This window comes from Brassica oleracea, chromosome C2 (assembly GCF_000695525.1).
Source record: "Brassica oleracea var. oleracea cultivar TO1000 chromosome C2, BOL, whole genome shotgun sequence".
NCBI lineage: Eukaryota > Viridiplantae > Streptophyta > Magnoliopsida > Brassicales > Brassicaceae > Brassica > Brassica oleracea.
Window position 1 is genome coordinate 5,919,103 of NC_027749.1, and position 19,603 is coordinate 5,938,705.

Genomic DNA, 19,603 nt, shown 5'->3' on the forward strand with positions numbered 1-19,603 from the left:
TAGTCACAGATTATAACGATTTGAGACAATTTAATATGTAAGGAATTATAACAGTGTCGTTACTAACATACAACGTAACTATGTGAGACAAGTTTGTTACAAATATATAAGTCACAAATATTGTGACATTTTTTGTTACGCTATGCATTTGTGACACACGTATTGTAACCATTAAAATTGGTAACAAAAACGTAACAATAATTATATAGTTACGAATTTGTTTCCATTGTGACGAAATGTTTTGTCACAATACATTTATTTTTTGTAGTGGTGATAAACTGAAATAGTATTTCTGACTAGTATCAAAAATATCATACACTTTTTTATATATACTTTGAGATGAAATAATGTCAACTTGAGATCTGCCGATCAATTATCTAATCGGCTCATATGCAAATCAATCATCCAATGGTCACAGTGCTTCATAATTATGTCTTTATGTTATTATTAATTTATTATAGTTATCAATAAAGAATCAATTTTGTTTTGTCAATAATTTTATCAATAAAAGAGGTCTCAACAAGATCTTCTAATGCTTTCTCGTTAGGGGAATATGCAGTGATCTCAACACAAATGAAAGCTCTTTTAGGGACGATAAAAAAAAAAGTCTTGAATAAAAATTGTGATAAGATTTTGTAAAAATCTGATTTAAATCAAACACCTTTGAGAAATCCTAAATTTAAGCTTACAATTAAATAAAAGCATATGAGTTCAAGTTGGATCAATAGTACCATGCATTTCTATTGAATTGTTGCACTTTGTGTCTTTTAAATCGAAACTAGATTTTAACCCGCACGGACGTGCGGATATTTTTTATTTTATAAATTTATTTTATATTATTACAAATGTTTTAAATATATAATTTCTATTTTAGTATTCTATATTGTATAACTCTATAATATTATTGTTTATATTTATTATTCGGCATTATTAATATATAATGATTTGTTTAATACATTTTACTTTGTTATTAATTTTTATTACTTACTAATATATTTTTGAGTTATGTACAATAAAATAAAAATATGAAATAATCAAATAGATAGCCTCTTTCAAAATATGTTTTCTTTAATTTATACATTTTGCTATAATACATTTTTAAAATTTATTTATTTATTCTAAAGAAAAAAATGTTTAAGATAATTTATATTTACATGTTGTGTTTAAATAAATATACTTTAACATATATTGTTTTAGTGTTTTGCAGGATTTATAAGTTAAAACATTGTTTTGTTTAAATAATATACCATACTGTTTTAGTAAATTTTATACTTAGTAGCATCTATCATATTATTTTAGTAAAATTTACTGATGTTGGATATTTTTTGGATGTTATAACTATTAAGTTTTATTTTTATTTTTAATTAAGATTTAAAAATATTAGATTGCTTTACTTCTTACAACATATATAGTTTGTTTTTTCGTGGTGCATTTCAAAACGTTATTCTTTATTATCTATGAGTATATTTGTAAAATTTGAAATATTATCATTTTGAGTTTGAATATTTATTTTAAAATTTTTATGTCTTGTCATTTTTTTTTTAAATTATACTACTATTTTTGAGTTTGGAAGATTACATGAATTTTGAATTTGGTTTTGTTCCTATGTTAATACATTATTTTATATAAAAATACTAGGATCGGCTCGCCCTACGGGCTGGAAGTTATTATAAAAATTATTTTACATGAATTTATATTAACTTATGAAACATTTAAAATTATTATGTATTGAAAATAATATTATAAACAAATAATAATGGAAATAATTCTGAGATCATATTGTTATTGTTAATAAATATTTTGATTTGAATTCAAATGACAACAAATTTCATTATTCTCTATCGTTAAATAATACAATATTAACAAAAATAATTAAGAAAATGTAATAATAGAAATATTCTTATTATTTCTATTTCAATTTGACATAGCAAAAATATAAAGTTTATACAAATAATACTATATTTATTTTAAGAAGCTTCAAATTTTTTAAAACATTAACATAATTTTTTTTTCTAAAGAACCTACATTCCAGTAAGTAAAGAGTCTTTGTATTGTTGTCAGTTTGTCACCATATAAATCCAGCTAATCTGTAATAAAACACACAAATCATTGTATAGAAAAGATAACGAAAATCAAATTCACGCTACCTAGAAGTTAATTGAGTGTACCTGCCAACCAGCTTCTATGCTGTTAAGATACTTTCTGAATAAGTCACTGAGAAGCCATATCTGCGAGAAGGTTTACTCGTAGTGCTGCTGTATCTTTGGCTCCCACACATTTATAGTTACTTTAGTTCCATAGTATTTATTTTTTCCCTTCCACGTAAGATATAGCATTCTATAGTTCCAAAAAACCAAAACAAATAACACATCTCAGATTAAGAAACCAGAAAAAAACTTTAAACTCTTATGATGACCACTTTGGTTCATGAGGACATGTTCCTCAGATTTAGGAAACGAGAAACATTTATACTTTTTCATGCCATATTTTTTGTTGGAACTTTCTCTCAAGACAATATCTTCCTCTGTCATGGTTCCTTCAGCACATTTACCGTATCGATAACATAACTGAGGGATATGTATGTCCTTCTATTTTTGACTTCGTAAAGACACTTTGTTGTTATCAAAGAGTCCCTCATTAGGATACAATTTTTCAATTTTTTTTTGAGATTATACAACCTTCTTCGTAAAGACAAATTATTTCAATACTAAGATATGTTTTAAAAACAAAATATCTTAGAATCAATAAAAAGCATGTCAATTTCCCATAAACTGAGCAACCTCACCTCTAAGGTGGAAGACCAACCCATAATTCAGATCAGCAAATCGAACAAAGGAGTTAACTATTATAATGAGAAAATATCGAATGTTATTGGATTTGTGAGGATGATTTTCAAGAGATGAAACTTTACCTTTTTATAGGTGGAGATTCGTTGCTAGGAAAAAGGAATAAAGCGAGATACAATGAATGAGAAATCATGGAAGCATTTATGAAGGTTGTTACGTAACGCTTCATAAGATTACAACAGAAGACGAAAAGACGCAATTAAAGCTTGGCACAGAGGTTTTTCACGTCGATTTGATTCACTCAATTCATCATACCTCCTCCATAGCTGGTGTAGATCGAAGAGGACACGAGCCTTAATTTTTGGTCACGCCATCGGAGAAGACAACCTCACTCCGTTGGGCCAATTAAATGTTTAGAAGCCCATTAACATGTGAACAAACGAAACGTAACTCGATTAAATGAAACGCCGAGTTTTACTTATCTGAACACGTGTTAGCTCCAGAATGCATGACTTTCTGACGTGGCATCCTAGGTGGCAGCATAGGAGAGAAACAAAGATATTTATATATATATAGATTTAAATTTTGGTAATAGTTTCTAATTTTTTCCAATTGATTTTGTTATAATTAAAATACAAGAAAATTTATAATTAAAATTTTATTTATCATTAAAAATTTTAATGAGTTACTAAAATTTCATAGTTTTCTGATAACTTATTTTTTAAATACTATATGAACTAAATGTTATTATTACTATTATATTTTTGTATATAAAAATTTTAAACAATATATTGTTGAGAGTTTTAAAATAGATAAATATATAATATATAGTTGTAGATATAAAAGTTTAACCTATGTTTATAAATTTTTTTTGGTATAAAAAAATTATATATTTTACGAATTTTAACCCATTTTAATGATGAGTGATAATTTATTTTAAATGAAACAATTAAAAAACAATTTGTTAATTTACGTTTTAATATAATTTTATTATATTTAATTCATATAGCACTTCTATTTTTATATAATACATAATATAATTATAGAATTTATAAAAAAATAGTGTATAATTTTTATTTTCTTGTTTTAAAATAAATTTTTAGTTAACAATGATTTATAACAATATTATATTACTAATTACAAAATTAAATAATATGTTATTTTATAAAAAAAATATTTAAATTTTAAGTAAGATTTTGTTAGATTTTTTCTCAAAAGATTTTGTTATAATTAAAAGCTAAAATTCAAATTTATAGTTGATTTATTTTTAATGTAAATAATCAAATATATCATATTAACTAATTTTTTTAATTGGTCCTATTATGACTTGTTAATGGTACATAAAAATAGAACTCTAAATTAATAGATTAGATCTATTCGAATCAGGGATATTCTTGCGATTCAACTCATCTAATAAAGCTACATAATTTTCTGGTAAGACAATTTACAAAAAAGGTGACGCTATAAATAAAGATCGCGATTATAAGGTCCCATGTGATGATCTGCTCTCCTTTATAACGTGTTTTGGTCGGTTGGCCCAACTTTACAACGCCAACGTTTGTAGTTATAGGTGACGACTGATACCTAAACAATTTTACAAATGTATGATAAAAAATCATTTCGAGGTTTGTTGTTGTATCCATATAACTTGAACTGATTTAGTATTCTGTTTCACTTTTCTACAAACCGTATTTTTACTTTCACAACTAGACTATAGATTATGAAACACGTTCAAATATCAACATGGTAAAATATTTTGATAATACTTGTGAAAAAAGAAACAAAATTATCTAACATACATGGATCATACTCTGACCGAAAGGGATACAAATAGTTCATATTGTATCGGAAGCAGGTGACTCCTAACATTTCGTCAAAACCTCTGAAACCAAAGTCAAAACCATATTCGAAAAAGAACCAAACAAAGGAGACAAGTCTAAGGGTAAAACATTAAACATATGAAGCTGTTTTCTAGTCCAAATCGAAAACACAACTAGCATTGAACACGTCACTGGGCAGGGTGTGATCGTGCAATGCCATCACATCCTGTCTTCTCTCCTCCTAGGAGCACAAGTAATGATCTCATCCACTCGCAGTATCATCTCAGCTGCTTCTGTTGCAGAAAGCAGAACCGCTTGCTTCACTTTGAATGCTTCATAGATTCCTCTCTCTTCCATGTCTCCTACCTGTAAAAGAATCAACGTTCATCATCACATTTCCAGATGCCCAATCCTAGATTTTGTATATTAAAGTTTTTACTTACAGCTCCAGAGATGACATCGATCCCGGCGTTACACCCTTCGTTGTGGTGCTCCGCACGAAGCTGAGCGACCAATTCAGCACTATCTAGACCAGCATTGTCAGCGATTGTTGTCGGTATAGCTACAAGAGCCCGTGAGAAAGCTTCAATGGCATGTGATTTTTTGCCAGCGGTTTTCCTCGCAAGCTCATCTACTTCCTTTGCCATCACCATCTCTGGCCATCCACCTCCGAGCAACACCCTACTGTCATTCACTGTCTGGGAGAGTACACACAAGGCATCATGAAGAGATCTTTCAGCCTCGTCTAGAACATGGTGACTGCAAGAACAAAGTAACCACAATTGTCATTAAGAAATAAGATTAGTCAATAAAATAAGATTAGCGTAAAATAGATACCTAGCACCCCTTAGGACGATTGAACAAGCCTGGCCCATCGCAACACCAGAGAAATGGATCAACTTGTCTTCACCAATCATTATTTCCTCGATGAGCTTGCAATGCCCAAGCTTAACAGACTCTGGGTTGTCAAAGGTTGAAGCGATCTCACCGCCTGTAACCAATCCAAGACGCTCTATTCCCTCAAAGTCGGCATGCTCAATAGCAAGCACACCAGCATCTGCGAAGAGTTCCTCGGGGAAATTGTAGATCAACTGCCTGTTGACAAAGCAGTTGATGCCGTGGGCAAGGATCTTGTTAACCTTGTCTTTCATCTTTTCCTTTTCAGCGCCTTCGATCTCAGCAACCTTGGTCATAGAATCCACACGGACACGGGCACCGTAAATTTTGACTTTATCAGTGTCCATTGCAGTGTTTGCTACCAAGATCTCTGCGTTCTCTATGCGCTTTGGCTGCCCAACTCCGATCTTCTTGTCAAGAATAAATCTGAAGGCATAAGAATTAAGTTGAAATGTCAGAATAAGTAATTACTGGTAGCACAAAAGGATGAACGTAACATAACAAGATGACATAATGTCGATCATTATCCTCAAGCAATGATAAAATTAAAATTAAGGTGCACAAGCTCTGTAAAAGAAAAGCACAGAGACACGATGTTGTTCTCATGAACAAACGAATAGAGATCAATAGTTCACAGAAATAGAAACAGATTCTTAACAAGTGCCAGAAAGGCATGAGTGGTTACTTACCCTTCATCCAAAAATGAATCCCTCAGAGACCCTCCAGGTTTTTTGATGATCTGAATAGATTCCAAGTTTGTGCTTCCCTATTTGAACGACAACACCAGAATGTCAGAGACAAATAATATAACACTCAAAGAACGAAACCATGCGTCTCCATGAAAGCTATTAAAAGTGAAATGAGAGCAGCCTATTTTCATGACATCGGCCAAAGAAGCCTGTTCTTGCATTAAGTAACACATGACAATTCCAGAGAAAGAGCGGGAATGACTAATTGAGTTTCAAAAGGAGGTAGAGATGGAACCTTTAGCCTGAAAATAGCATCCACGGCCATTTCCGCAAAGTGTTCCTTATCTTGCGAGAGGATTTTGGAGCATAAAGTAGTCATCGCAATCTTCATCAAATCCGACCTAAACTTCTCTGCATTGTCACAACACTATAAATAAATAACAGTGCGTGAAATTAACTAAACACTAAAGAAATCACACAAACAAGAGAATGCCAACTCTATAATGATTTACCTGCATTCTCCTTGTTATCCATTACTCTTTTCAGTAAAGCATCACGAGCACATTCTGCAGCCATTCTGTAACCTACGATACCAAGAAATAAAAAAACAAAAAATCAGACAATATTCTCATAATGGAAAGAAGCTAATACAAGTTATCTCATCTTCACCTGCTATAATCGTCATGGGGTGGATCTTTGAAGTAACAAGCTTCTCAGCCTCCCTGAGAAGCTCCCCAGCCAAGACAACAACAGAAGTAGTCCCATCACCAACCTCATCATCTTGAACTTTCGAGATATCAACAAGAACTTTAGCAGCTGGGTTGTCAATGTGGAGTGACTTGAGAATAGTAGCACCATCGTTAGTCACAGTGACGGAATGACCTCTACCAGTAGATTGCAAGATCTTATCCTACACAACAATAGGATTCAGCAACTATTACGATCAAGAATTGAGAGGATATGAAAGAAAGAGTTTGTTAGAAATGAAGATATCTTTCATTAATCTCAACGGTCAACTATACAAGTATTCTTACTAAACCAAACTAAACCAATTCTCAATAAATATAGTGAACCAGCGAAAGGAAACCGGTTCAATAAATTGAATTTACAGAGAGTTGGTGTATCAGAAGTGTACCATTCCCTTTGGCCCTAAGGTAGACTTGACGAGATCAGCAACAGCCATCGCACCGATAAACGATGCCTAAAAGATTCATAAAATCAAATTAGTGAATCTGTAAAACCCTAAATCATCGACGAAAGGTTTAAAGAGAAGCTCACCATCCTCGCGCGTTCGCCTTTCTCTTCACTAGCATCATCTTTGAAGATCTTATCGATCTATATACATACGAGTTAGTTAATTAGCTGCGTGAAGAGCATAATAAATGAAGGGGACGACGGATAAGCATACCGGCATTGATAAGATCGGAAGACGACGGAGGGATTCTCAGTGTTGGGAGATCTTCCGATTCGAATAGTGACTGATGAGTCGTGTTGAAAGGAAGCTGCAAGCTAGCGTGCTTCGAACCCTAAAAGAAAAGCCAAATGACACAACTACCCTCTCTCTCATTTTTAAGAAATTGGGTCAACAATATTAAGATTAAGCCCATTAATAGTTTTTGAGCCCAATGGATCAAATAACGAATAAAACGACAGCGTATGGAATTCGCGCACGTTGTAAAATTACGATGTTACTTTATTTGTCTGAGTAACGTCGAAGTCAGACAAGAAACAAACAAAGCAGGCGAGAATAATTGAAGGTTCTGTCGGATAATCTTTGGAGGTTCCCAGTCAGAACGACGTTGAGAAGAAAGCAGGCGAGAATCCGAGAAACTGACCATGGTTGAGGTGGAAGATGAGCCTCGTGCTTCCGTCGAAGGTGGTTGCGGAAATATCTTGGGATGTGGTGTTGTCGACGGTGACGGCGGCGAGGAGAATCACGTGGTTGAGATCGCCGGTGATGCCACCGTGAATGGTACCATCGACGGATCTGTTGCTGGAGAAGGTGGATTTTCAGCTGAGAAACCGATTCACGAAGCTAGGTACGACTTATGTTTGCAATTGCTGTTGATTTCGCATCTTTTCATCTACTCTCCCTTTTGAATTTGATTTAAATTGATTCTAGTTATGGAAATGGTGTGAAAGTGTATGGATTAGTCTATCTATATGATTACAATTGGATATATATATATAGAGAAGGATTTAGTTGCTATTTAGGGAAAGTCATATCAATCAATTTTTTTTTCTCTGGAACAAACTGTGCTTAAAGTATCTACATTTTTGTACATGAACTTTTCGTAAATGTGATTATTAGAAGTTCTATTTTGAACATGAGAAAGTGGAGCCTCTTGATTCATTATAATCTTCTCTTGCTCCTATATATAATCTTTCTAGTGCCTAGAATTTCTAGCATTTTGTATGTGGAGAGTTTCTTCCCTAGCTGTTTGATTGTTCTTAGTGTTGCATCAAGTGTCCATCTTGATACTTTATAGTGAACTAACAAGTTTTAATGGCTTGTCTTCTATTGAAGGTCTACGGACGCTCCTTCCTCTGATGTGCCAGATCCTTCAACCATCCTTCCAAATCAACTTACTATCTTCTTTGGTGGGAAAGTTTGTGTCTTCGATGGAATCCCGGCAGAAAAGGTTGATCTGGACTTAATGTTTTGTCTGTAAAATTTCCTCTTCTCATCACTTTGAATTGTTTCTTACACAGATTCAAGAAATCATCCGTATTGCTGCTGCCACTGCTAAATCCATCGAGACAAAGAACTCTACAAGCGTGAAACCTGTCCTTTCTCCAGCACTGAACAGAGCTCCTTCTTTCTCTAGCACGTCTACTGGTGCTTCACCAGCTGCACCGTCATTGCCCGTTAACCCAATTCCGTTTTGCAGATCTGCGGCTGGTAAGTATTCAGTTTCACCTGGTTACTTACAGTAAATCTTTAAACATTTGAAAATGGATATGCTCATTAGTAATCAATCTGTTTTGACGGACTCAGATCTACCAATTGCAAGGAGGCATTCGCTTCAACGATTCCTTGAGAAGAGAAGGGACAGGTATACATCATTTTTCTGTTTCCCCCCATAAATTCAAATCTTATTCTGTTTCAAACAAAAGTTGCTTTATAGACTTGTGAAGACAGGTTTTGGTCATAATAGATTTGACCTTTTGAGATTGCATCTAACAGAAACATTCACATTCTTTATATGCAAGGTTGGTCAACAAAAACCCTTACCCTGCTTCAGACATGAAGAAGACAGATGTCCCAACAGACATTGCCTCTATTAAGGAGGAGTCTCCTATTGCTTAGCAGAAGATCAACCTTCAAGGCTACAATAAGCTTAACGAACAATAAGTTAAACGTTGATGATGTGTGTGTTGTATGATTGTCTGTGTACTGGTTTGTTAGACAAACCGAAGATTTGTTTGCATTGTCTGGAGTGGCCCGACATGTTTTATCATTTTACATTCTCTCCAAGGATGAAGACAAAGAGTAGTGAAGAAAAAAAACTATTGTGGTCTTAAAAACAGTGTCCTAGAGAGTCTTATCTCTTGACTAAAATAACTCTTGATGTTATGTTATTGAACTTGTTATCTCTTTCAGATGCAATATGTGTGGAATATAAACGAAGTCTATGTTATTGCTATATTAAGCTTTTATTGCGAACACGATTATTTATTGTGAATAACAACAAATGTAAGATGTAAGGGCAAATTCAATGAAACCTACAACTTCCAGGGGAGCTAGCAATAGAAGCAACCTGTTTGCTGAGAGAAAGAGAGGATGAAGTATAAGATTTAAGTGAACCACATGAATCTAACGAAGTAGAAGGTTTTATTCATATTCCATATATGATGTGAAGTTAATTCTGGAGATTATGAATCATATTCAGAAACAAAAACAACACAGAAACAAAAACAACACAAGTATTTCAACTCCACAACAAAAGCTCTTTAGTTTCCCAAAACAAAAAGACCACTCACTTCACCGACCAATTTCTCAAGTCTTCCTGCGACCAACACGAGCAACAAAACCAGCTTTGATCTGCGCCACAGATCTTCCAGATCCACACTGCAAAAACAAGTACCGTTCATCAATATTATTCCAAACAGAAACACAGAAAGTTGATCATAGCTACAAATAGTAACTGCAGACTAGGCAACGTATCAACATCATCGCCAATCACGCGTTACATAATTCATCAATTACGCGAGAGAAAATGTGAGAGTTTATACAATAGAGGGTTCGTTAGGTATATCAGTTATAAGTTATAACAAAGACTACAAGCATAAAACACTGTGAGGGCGGGCAATCCTAGCAGTATTATTAAGAGAATTAATACACGAAAGAGGTTTTTTGAATGTGATAAGCAAGAGGGGAAGACAATGACATATGTAAGCTTCTCTTAAACTAATACACGGCAAAGGTTTTATTACTCAGTTGCGCAGAAAGCAAAAATAAAGGCATGCATGTTTCAAGACAAGGACTAAAGAAATCAAATTGTACCTTTTCGCATCTGAGAAAGAAGAGACGATTCTCTTTTGAGAGAATTGTGTCCGGACTCTTGCAACCAAGGCAAATGACGTACTCAGCTGCCAATAACATAACCAAGAAATCACATTAAGAACCCCAAATTAGCATCCAAATTACAAGACCAAAGAAAAAAAGTTACTTACTGACATAACGACGCAATATCCCTTCAAAATTCTTGGGTGCAAATCTTCCCTTGACAACCAATCTTTGCTGCCCATCAAGAGAACCACTGGTTCCCAGCTCAGCAAGCAAGAAATTCATCACGTGATCCGGCTGACGATGCATCCTGAAATAGTTATTTAAAAACGCCACACAGACATCAAAATCACTACTTATGGTTAACCGAACAAGTTTGAAGAGGAAGATAAGAGAGGTTTGTTCATACGTCTTGCAAAGGTCCATAAAGTTGACAAACACTGTCTTCTTTGTCCCTTCACGAAGAACTTGAGGAGGCCTCATAACTGTACGACGCCTATCTCCAGCAAGCTCCGGATTGTTCTCACGGAGAATGTTAAAGACTCTACCAAGAAGCTGCAAAGATATACTCATCATCAAAAACCAAGTAGATGGAGATTTTAGAGAATGATACGTTGACTTTAAGGAAAGAATCCTCCAAAAGCAGTTTAAGCTTTCATAACCAAAGAACATCGTCAAACAACTATTGTTTAACGCAGTAACCAACTAAATATATACTAACCTCATCATATATGTAATCCCTGTCGCTTCCCTCCCAGGGGTAACGTTGCTGCTGCTGCTGCAAATCTATTCCCTCTGCATCTTCCTCGTCATTAGCATTCTCTGCAATATATCCCCAGCGAGTTTCAACTTTCTGTAGCTAGAAACAGTTAATTACCAAAAGAAATTTTTTTTTAAAGTACCTTCCAAATCTTCTGGAGCATCAACACTTTCTTCATTCAATAAGCTTGATTCAACCTGGCCATCAAAACAAAAAGAAGGCACATGAATCATCAAACCACAAGTTCAAAGAATAAGAAGAAAAAAAACTCAGAAGACACAGAATACTCACAGGCTTCTTCTTCTTTTTCTTCTTGGTTCCAAAAGAAGGGCCATCAAGGCCATCATTAGCTGCAGGAAAATTAAAAAAAAAATAAAAAATCAGAGTAGGCAACCGATAATGAGAAACAAATTTGTTGACAGTAGAGCATACCAGACAATGAATCAGATGTCTCCGCTTGTGCCTCAGTTGGTTCCTCGATGGGATCTTGAATGACAACTTTCTTCTTCTTCTTCTTCTTGGTTGGATCAAAGGGTGCGAGCTAAGGATAACCAAAACAATTAAAACCACACAAAATCATAAGTTATCAAACCGAAGAAGAAAAAAAAAAGCCAAACTTTAAGATACGAAAGGAAGGAAGTAACTTACTTCTTGCTCGTCCTTGACCTCCTTCATCTCATTGTTTTCGTCAGCCATGATTGCTACTGAGAAGGAAAAATCAAAGATAATAATAATAAGCATAACGTAAAAGCATCTGACTGCACAGACACCACCGAAACTAGGGCTTCTACAACAAAACGATAATCGCGACGTAAACGATAACGTGGCTAAAATTCCATCATCAAAGACACAAGATAACGAATTTCGAATCCCAATCAGGATTCAATACGATTGATCATATACCCCCAAACAAATCTAGGTCAAGCTTCAAGATGCAAAATCTAGATTATTTCAATCTCTATACTTAACTGCTTCGAACACGATTCGATTTGAGATGAATTCGAAAAGGAATCAACGAGTACTCACCTGAAATTAACTTTGGGGGAGGGATCAATCTGAGAGAGAGAGCACGCGGCGCGGAAACGAATGAGAGTACAGTTTGATAATGGTTCAAGGGTTTCCCCGTTTAAGAGAGAGTAGACTCCTTCTTATACAGAGGCTTTGGATTTTATGTCTTTTTGTAATTTTATTTTATTTTTAGCAAATTCATACCATTAGTCAGAAAAAAGAAGAAGCAAATTCATACCTTTCTATGATTCTATCAATTAAATTTGGTAATACGTTGGTCAATAACATTTTAACGTCTAGTTAATTATGTTATTACAGCGATTGAAAAATATTACATACGTAACTTTACAGCCGATAATTCTACTACTATATAAAAATGCAAGTGTGACTGTGCCACTCCGAACCATCCTATGAAATCCTTGTTCGATAGTACGGTATATGTCCCATATTGGATATTTATTATAGCTAACTTTTTCCATAATCTGCATAATTTTTTTTTTGTAGTTTAAACTTCAAACCTCCTAGTGTAAAAACATTAATAAAAATTTAGTATTATAACATTTTAAAATTTTAAATATTGTATCGTTAGATTTAAAATTAATATGATTAAATTATATACATAGCTAAAATAAAAAAAATAAACATATACAATATACTACTCGCAGTTATACAAAAAACTTCAGTTTATATAAATCATCACTGGATATTACTTTCTCTCGATATAGCATCCCCTATATATTAAAAGAGAAGCATTACAACATTTTTTGTAGTCACGTGTCATCACCACAATCATTCTTATAATTCTTAGAAAAATATGTTGGTCCATCAAAATATATAATAAGTTTTTTATTAAACTAAACATAAATTAATTATTAATGTTCTTCATTTTTCCTTAAATAAAAATAAAGGAATTACCAAATGTGGCTAAAGTATATATAACAATTAATGATTTTGAATAATAAAGATTTGATAAAAATTAGTCTATTCTCTACCATTTTTTAATTTTTAACCAATTAAAATAAATTAAACAACCACATTAACTATATAGTAAAAATTTATATATTTTTGTATATGTTATATTTTGAATTTTAAAAAACGACTATAAATGACTAGAGTTGTTACAAATCTCACTTTGAAATTTTCATGGTTTAAATTTTTTGTCATAACAAGATATAAATGATTACAAAATTATATAATAAGAAGTCTTATTTAATAAATATTAATATATTAATATTGTTTAAAATAAATTATGTACCATATAAAAATACATATGTATTTTAATTTCGAAATTTGCTTTGTTTTTTTTTTGATAAAAATTTTGAACAAATATTGACAACTTAATATTTATTTTTAAAACTTTTCATAATGTTTTTAAAATTATAAATGACAAAACATATTAAACATCCCACAAAAAAAATTGTTATCAGTGATTCAAAATTTTGTTATAAAAAATACTCCGTTCTTAAATATAGGATGTTCTAAAAAAATTAATGTTCCAATATATAAGATGTTTTCATTTTTCTATGCAAGTTTTACTCTATTAAAAACTGTGAAGCCAATCATATTTAATAATCTATTTTGTAATTGGTTGAATACCACTAATTAATATTTTTAATGATATTTTCTAGACAAAAAGTAGTTTTTCTTAATATGTGTGTTTTTACCTAAAAATCTTATATTTAGGAACATGGGAATACAAATTATCAAAAAACAATGAGTATAAAATATTATTTAACAGATATCATTATTAAAAATGTACTATATATCTATGTTAATATCATTAAAACTTAATTTTATATCATATAAAATAGATAAAATGTTTGTTTTAATTAATAAAATTTATTTATGTGTGCACCAATTTAATCATATACATAATAGTTACTGAATTTTTAATTATCAATATATATGTATTATTTAATAATATGTAAAAGAACATATAATATGTAAAAAGACATATAATACATAAAATTAATTTATATATAATATTTATACCGCACGATGGCGAGTATTTTAACCTAGTATTATATATTTTCTAACCAAATAATAGACTTGTCAAATTATGAATAACCCGATCTAGGCTAAATCTGAAACAAGAGACCAAAAAGTTGAGCAAGAAGCGTTAAAAAGGAGCTTGGGTCTTGTTGTGTTGACCACAATCCTCCTCTCTTTCCCTCCTAATTCCTCTTTAGGGTTATATACTTATATTCCTCTCTACGTTTTATTCATTCCCCCCTTCAAAGTGAAATCACCTCCCCGTGGATTGCAGAAAGCTCAAAAACCCTTATTAATGGGTTCCCTATTTCGCTGAATCTGCTTTCAAAACCCTAATTTTCTCGATTTTTCTGCTCAAGCGTGTTGGCAATGTCGGAGGACATGGTGATGCATTTCTCCTCCAATTCCTCCAATCAGTCCGATCACTCCCTGCCCGACAAAATCGCGAAGCTCGAGGCTCGCTTGACCGGCAAAACCGCCTCCTCCGCCAAGCCGCAGCCTCAGCAGCAGCAGCAGCTCTCCGTCTGGTCATCTGCTTCCGCCCCTGCCAAAGTCGCGGCGGGTTCGTCGGATGTCTCTATCAGTGATTCCGACGACGAGGTAACTTCCGATGATTTTTTTTTATTATTTTTTTTTTTAAGATTTGATGTCTAATAGTATTCTCGTTGTTACTACTGTCTCAGAACACAGGAGATTTCCTGATCCGAGCAAATACCAAGAAGCGCCAGAAAGTTCAAGACTTTAACAACAACAACTCCACTCTTGTTGATCATGCTGAGGTAGTGAATTTTCAGTTTAAATATCGATCTTTTCGTCCCTTGCCTGGTTCGTAGTTATATTGATATGGTAACTAAGGTTGTGCGATACTGAAACAATCTGATATGATGCAAGTTTTGTATTCCCTTTTGATGAATTATTATAATGTCGAAATTGAAGCCGCAAGAGGCAGCATATGATGGAAGGAAAAACGACGCTGAGACCAAGACAGGCGTCGATGTGAGTAAGAAGAAGCAAGGTCGAGGTCGAGGTTCATCAACAGGCAGAGGGCGTGGTTCTAAAACTAACAATGATGTGACCAAATCTCAGTTATCTGCTGCAAAGTGTCAACTGGATGTCTCTGATCAAAAGGTTAATGTTGTTTACTTCATATGATCTTCCATGCATTCGCTCTTCTCATCATCGAGGATTTATATATGTAAGACTTATTAGTTTCATTGGCAAAACGAGGACGTTAGTTTTAGGTTCTATCCCTCTATGAGGAAAAGTTAAGCAGGGCAAGAAATGATTAAGACAATTTCCCACTTTGTGGAATAAAGTATCTATCTAGATATGAATCGATCTTGGGAGATGCATTTTGTTGATGACAGTTCTGCATTTTATTCTTCAGGATTTTAAGGCTGATGGGCAAATCAGGAATGGTGAATGCTCTGTTCAGGATGTAAGAGTTTCTCCCTCTATTTCCTTTACTATGTAATATCTCTGTCTAAGAGAATTTCTTATCGTTTCATTATCTATGACATATCTGCATCATATAAGTTTGGTAGAATAATTGAACGGGACTGTTATATATGATTATCCTCGACAATGGAAACATACTGTTATATCTTTCTTTATTGACAATTCTTTTCCTTGTTTATAAATCAGGAGGATGTGTTATCTTTACGAGCAAAAATCACCTTGCTGGAGGATGAGTTATGCAAATCTCGACAAGATTCTTCTGAGTATCAGAATCTTGTACGCAAGCTTGAGAATGTAATGTGCTGCCTTTTCGATTTAGCCAATTATGGTTATACCAATTTTTGCTTTATCTATTCCCTGATAATCTTAAGCATGATCTATGCAGGAGGCAAAAGAGTTAAAAGATCAGGAACAACAAGGGAAGCTAAAGGTGGGCAAAATTTTCTTGTTTTTGTGACCCTGTAAGGGTTATTAAGAGGTCATATTATCTTTTGCTAAATGTCCCACCTAGTATGGCAAAGCTACTTCTAGTTTTATCAATGAGTCTGGGAGAATCTTAGAATAAGTAAATATTTTTTCTCTATTAGAAGTATGGTATGGTAGTTCTATCCTGAGAAAAGATAAATCATTGCCAGTCTCCTTATTTGCTTAGAATGCTCGCTAAATTTAATGATGCTGCTTCTACTAGAGAACAGAAATATCTGTTTGGACAATAGGATTTTGCAATTGTCTGTGTCACATCTATACTCCATGTGCAGTGAGCTCTTTTCGTAAAGCATGTATTAGTATTTCTCTAAGTAGACTCAAGAGTCGGGCAATCTATTGAGAGTAAGGTCGAAATTTAGGTAGTTGAATTTGGAATCGATATATAATGGCTAATGACCAACAATTGGCCTTCTACTGACTCATAGTTAAATGAGTTTTTGAAATGAACTGGGTATCTTCATGTCAACTCATAGTTAATGAGTTTTTGCACATCCTCTAGGAGTATACTTGGTGTAGAAAACTGTATTTTTCTCTCCCTTATTCTCTGTAATTTTCATGATAAATTTTACATTCTAATGCAAAACATGCGGACATCTGTTCTTTTTTTTTTGATGCAGACAACTAAAGTAATATCTGACCTTCTCATATCTGTTTCCAAATCTGAGAGACAAGAAGCAAGAACAAAAGTCAAACATGATTCTTTGCGATTAGGCAGCGTTGGCGTACTCAGGTCTGCATAATGTATTCATATAAATTCTTATAGTCGTACTATATATTTCGTCAATTCTGTAATCATATACAAGTATTGAGATTATTCATAACCAGGAAGCATGATAAAATATGTATAGTAAATTCAATTTTGCTTTTTAGTAAACTTATTAAATTATCTCGATTGGAGTAGTTAATCTCACATTTCTCTATAATCTGTAGCTCAAAGTCTTCTTTGCTAGGTTACGAGGTTATTTTTTGAATTTGTGAGTTCAATCTATCAGATGTGTGACTATTCTGGTTATTTCAGGACGGGAACCATCATAGCTGAGACATGGGAGGACGGACAAATGTTGAAAGATCTGAATGCACAACTTGTAAGTTAAACTGTGTAGAGATATAATTTTATCAAACAATCAGGGTATTCCCTGCAGTGCTTGTTTTAATTTCTATAAAATTTACAACGAGCAGAAACAATTGCTGGAAACCAAGGAGGTTATCGAGAGACAGAGAAAGTTCCTTAAGAAAAGACAGAATGGTGGTATGTTTGTTTCTCAGATCGTTCTTACTTTGTCAGTCAATCTGCAATTATGTTAAGGACCCAGGGAGTTTACATTTGCCTGTAGATAAGAGTGACGGAACTGATTCAGAATCAGGAGCACAGGAGGAAGACGTAATCCCCGATGAGATTTACAAGTCTCGCCTCGCTAGTATTAAGCGGGTATGTTCCTCCTTATGCATCACCTCAGTTTCTTATTTTCTATGTTGATTGGTTTCTATAAATTTATAAACATAAATCTATGAACTTTACCTTTCAGGAGGAGGAAGTAGTTTTGCGTGAGAGAGAGAGGTATGAACTGGAGAAGGGTCAACTTATGAAGGAGATGAAGCGCATACGAGATGAAGATGGTTCTCGCTTCAATAATTTCCCAGTTTTGAATTCCCGATATGCTCTTCTAAACCTTCTTGGTAAAGGCGGATTTAGTGAAGTCTATAAGGTCAGAACATTAATAGATAACTACATTCTTATAAACAATATTTGCAGTAGTCTGATGTTACGGGTTTTGAGCAGGCATATGATTTGGTGAATCATAGATATGTTGCGTGCAAGCTTCATGGTTTAAATGCTCAGTGGAGCGAAGAAAAGAAGCAAAGTTACATCCGACATGCCATGAGGGAATATGATATCCACAAAGATCTTGTGCATCACCACATTGTCCGGCTTTGGGATAAATTTAGAATTGACCTGGATACATTCTGCACAGTTCTGGAATATTGTAGTGGTAAACATAATTCTCTGATCTCTTTGTAAATAAACGAAGGATTTTGTCTGTGGTAAGCAGTTCTCATTCTTATGTTTTTGAATTTCTAATGCAGGAAAAGACCTTGATGCGGTTTTAAAGGCAACGCCTAATCTTCCTGAGAAAGAAGCAAGGATTATCATTGTACAAATAGTTCAAGGCCTTGTATATCTGAACAAGAGATCACAGAAGATAATCCACTATGATCTGAAGCCTGGGAATGTTCTGTTCGATGAGTTTGGAGTAGCAAAAGTTACTGATTTTGGTCTTAGCAAGATAGTGGAAGACAATGCTGGTACTCAAGGGATGGAGCTTACTTCGCAGGGTGCTGGAACATACTGGTGAGCAATCTAGTTTTCAGTATATCTCTTCGAGTTCCTGACGCCGTAAGCTAACATGGTTGAATATCCTGCGTTTCAGGTACTTGCCTCCAGAATGTTTTGAGCTTAGCAGAACTCCTATGATCTCTTCAAAGGTTAGCGATTGGTCAATGATGTTCTAATCAAAATGTGTTAAAAAGTTATGGGTACTAAACTGTGTTCAAAATTCAGGTTGATGTATGGTCGGTTGGTGTTCTGTTTTACCAAATGCTGTTTAGAAAGCGACCCTTTGGACATGACCAAAGCCAAGAACGGATTCTAAGAGAAGACACAATCATTAAAGCCAAAAAGGTTGAGTTCCCAGCAAAACCTTCCATCTCGAATGAAGCAAAGGTAGTAGTCTCAAACCAGGCTTAAGTAAAGTAGAACCAAATGGTCATTAAAGTGTATCTCCATGGTCACTCACTATTGCATTTTTTTCTGCAGGATTTGATTCGAAGGTGTCTAACATATAACCAAGGAGATAGGCCAGATGTTCTAACACTGGCACTGGATCCATATCTTTCCTACACTAAGAAATGAAAGGGTGTAGAGCTTCACAAACTAAGCAGAGATACTAAAGGACCAGGTCCTAGAATCTTTTTTTTTTCTTATTTGTATAGATTATAATGTTTTTGTTTGTTTATTTAAATATTTTATCTCCCTGCTCCTTGAAACCATTTAATTTCGGTGAATTTAATCCGTCTACCATTAATTATGTGATATGTTATGTATATTCTTTATGTTTTTGAATAGAACATAAAAAGTTGAGTTCCAGTTCATTCTGCTGTGTCTGCTTCTCACAGACGGGATGAAATGTGATTAATTA

The 19,603-nt window shown here is 33.7% G+C and overlaps 4 protein-coding genes across 4 annotated transcripts; 2 read left to right on the top strand and 2 right to left on the bottom strand.

The window, feature by feature from the left end:
• Window positions 1–4,561: 4,561 nt before the first annotated feature.
• On the bottom strand, window positions 4,562–7,725 carry LOC106327025 (T-complex protein 1 subunit beta). The gene is made up of 10 exons (XM_013765024.1): window positions 7,601–7,725; window positions 7,471–7,527; window positions 7,328–7,393; window positions 6,862–7,102; window positions 6,705–6,776; window positions 6,488–6,603; window positions 6,193–6,269; window positions 5,444–5,929; window positions 5,050–5,365; window positions 4,562–4,972 (listed from the first exon to the last, which is right to left on the bottom strand). The coding sequence occupies exons 1-10, from the start codon at window positions 7,604–7,606 to the stop codon at window positions 4,826–4,828; spliced, it is 1,584 nt and encodes a 527-aa protein (XP_013620478.1). The 5' UTR covers window positions 7,607–7,725; the 3' UTR covers window positions 4,562–4,825.
• A 172-nt stretch (window positions 7,726–7,897) lies between these two features.
• LOC106327027 (protein TIFY 3B) lies at window positions 7,898–9,867 on the top strand. Its single transcript, XM_013765026.1, has 5 exons — window positions 7,898–8,231; window positions 8,720–8,834; window positions 8,905–9,094; window positions 9,191–9,248; window positions 9,406–9,867. Exons 1-5 carry the CDS (start codon window positions 8,029–8,031, stop codon window positions 9,500–9,502), a joined length of 663 nt encoding a protein of 220 aa, XP_013620480.1. The 5' UTR covers window positions 7,898–8,028; the 3' UTR covers window positions 9,503–9,867.
• Window positions 9,868–10,006: 139 nt separating this feature from the next.
• On the bottom strand, window positions 10,007–12,593 carry LOC106327026 (eukaryotic translation initiation factor 2 subunit beta). The gene is made up of 10 exons (XM_013765025.1): window positions 12,489–12,593; window positions 12,111–12,166; window positions 11,895–12,003; window positions 11,754–11,812; window positions 11,605–11,659; window positions 11,424–11,524; window positions 11,112–11,257; window positions 10,870–11,012; window positions 10,700–10,785; window positions 10,007–10,264 (listed from the first exon to the last, which is right to left on the bottom strand). The coding sequence occupies exons 2-10, from the start codon at window positions 12,156–12,158 to the stop codon at window positions 10,193–10,195; spliced, it is 819 nt and encodes a 272-aa protein (XP_013620479.1). The 5' UTR covers window positions 12,159–12,166; window positions 12,489–12,593; the 3' UTR covers window positions 10,007–10,192.
• A 1,946-nt stretch (window positions 12,594–14,539) lies between these two features.
• On the top strand, window positions 14,540–19,492 carry LOC106326909 (serine/threonine-protein kinase TOUSLED). Its single transcript, XM_013764867.1, has 16 exons — window positions 14,540–15,062; window positions 15,146–15,241; window positions 15,399–15,590; window positions 15,850–15,900; window positions 16,107–16,214; window positions 16,306–16,350; window positions 17,024–17,136; window positions 17,425–17,491; window positions 17,586–17,655; window positions 17,741–17,835; window positions 17,933–18,112; window positions 18,187–18,397; window positions 18,492–18,756; window positions 18,836–18,890; window positions 18,967–19,128; window positions 19,222–19,492. Exons 1-16 carry the CDS (start codon window positions 14,832–14,834, stop codon window positions 19,315–19,317), a joined length of 2,037 nt encoding a protein of 678 aa, XP_013620321.1. The 5' UTR covers window positions 14,540–14,831; the 3' UTR covers window positions 19,318–19,492.
• The last annotated feature ends 111 nt before the right edge of the window (window positions 19,493–19,603 follow it).

What these genes read in the sequence shown, in the direction of transcription:
- LOC106327025 (XM_013765024.1), bottom strand. An exon ending in CCTTAGGGCCAAAGGGAATG is followed by an intron (nt 7,103 to 7,327) that starts GTACACTTCTGA and finishes ATTGTTGTGTAG; the next exon opens with GATAAGATCTTGCAATCTAC. An exon ending in TCGATGTCATCTCTGGAGCT is followed by an intron (nt 4,973 to 5,049) that starts GTAAGTAAAAAC and finishes ATTCTTTTACAG; the next exon opens with GTAGGAGACATGGAAGAGAG.
- LOC106327027 (XM_013765026.1), top strand. Translation starts at nt 8,029, where the DNA reads ATGGTTGAGGTGGAAGATGAGCCTCGTGCTTCCGTCGAAGGTGGTTGC. An exon ending in AAACCGATTCACGAAGCTAG is followed by an intron (nt 8,232 to 8,719) that starts GTACGACTTATG and finishes CTTCTATTGAAG; the next exon opens with GTCTACGGACGCTCCTTCCT. An exon ending in ATGGAATCCCGGCAGAAAAG is followed by an intron (nt 8,835 to 8,904) that starts GTTGATCTGGAC and finishes TTTCTTACACAG; the next exon opens with ATTCAAGAAATCATCCGTAT.
- LOC106327026 (XM_013765025.1), bottom strand. Translation starts at nt 12,158, where the DNA reads ATGGCTGACGAAAACAATGAGATGAAGGAGGTCAAGGACGAGCAAGAA. An exon ending in TGCTCCAGAAGATTTGGAAG is followed by an intron (nt 11,525 to 11,604) that starts GTACTTTAAAAA and finishes GATATATTGCAG; the next exon opens with AGAATGCTAATGACGAGGAA. An exon ending in GGGATTACATATATGATGAG is followed by an intron (nt 11,258 to 11,423) that starts GTTAGTATATAT and finishes ATATCTTTGCAG; the next exon opens with CTTCTTGGTAGAGTCTTTAA.
- LOC106326909 (XM_013764867.1), top strand. Translation starts at nt 14,832, where the DNA reads ATGTCGGAGGACATGGTGATGCATTTCTCCTCCAATTCCTCCAATCAG. An exon ending in TGGATGTCTCTGATCAAAAG is followed by an intron (nt 15,591 to 15,849) that starts GTTAATGTTGTT and finishes TTTATTCTTCAG; the next exon opens with GATTTTAAGGCTGATGGGCA. An exon ending in AAGATCTGAATGCACAACTT is followed by an intron (nt 17,492 to 17,585) that starts GTAAGTTAAACT and finishes TACAACGAGCAG; the next exon opens with AAACAATTGCTGGAAACCAA.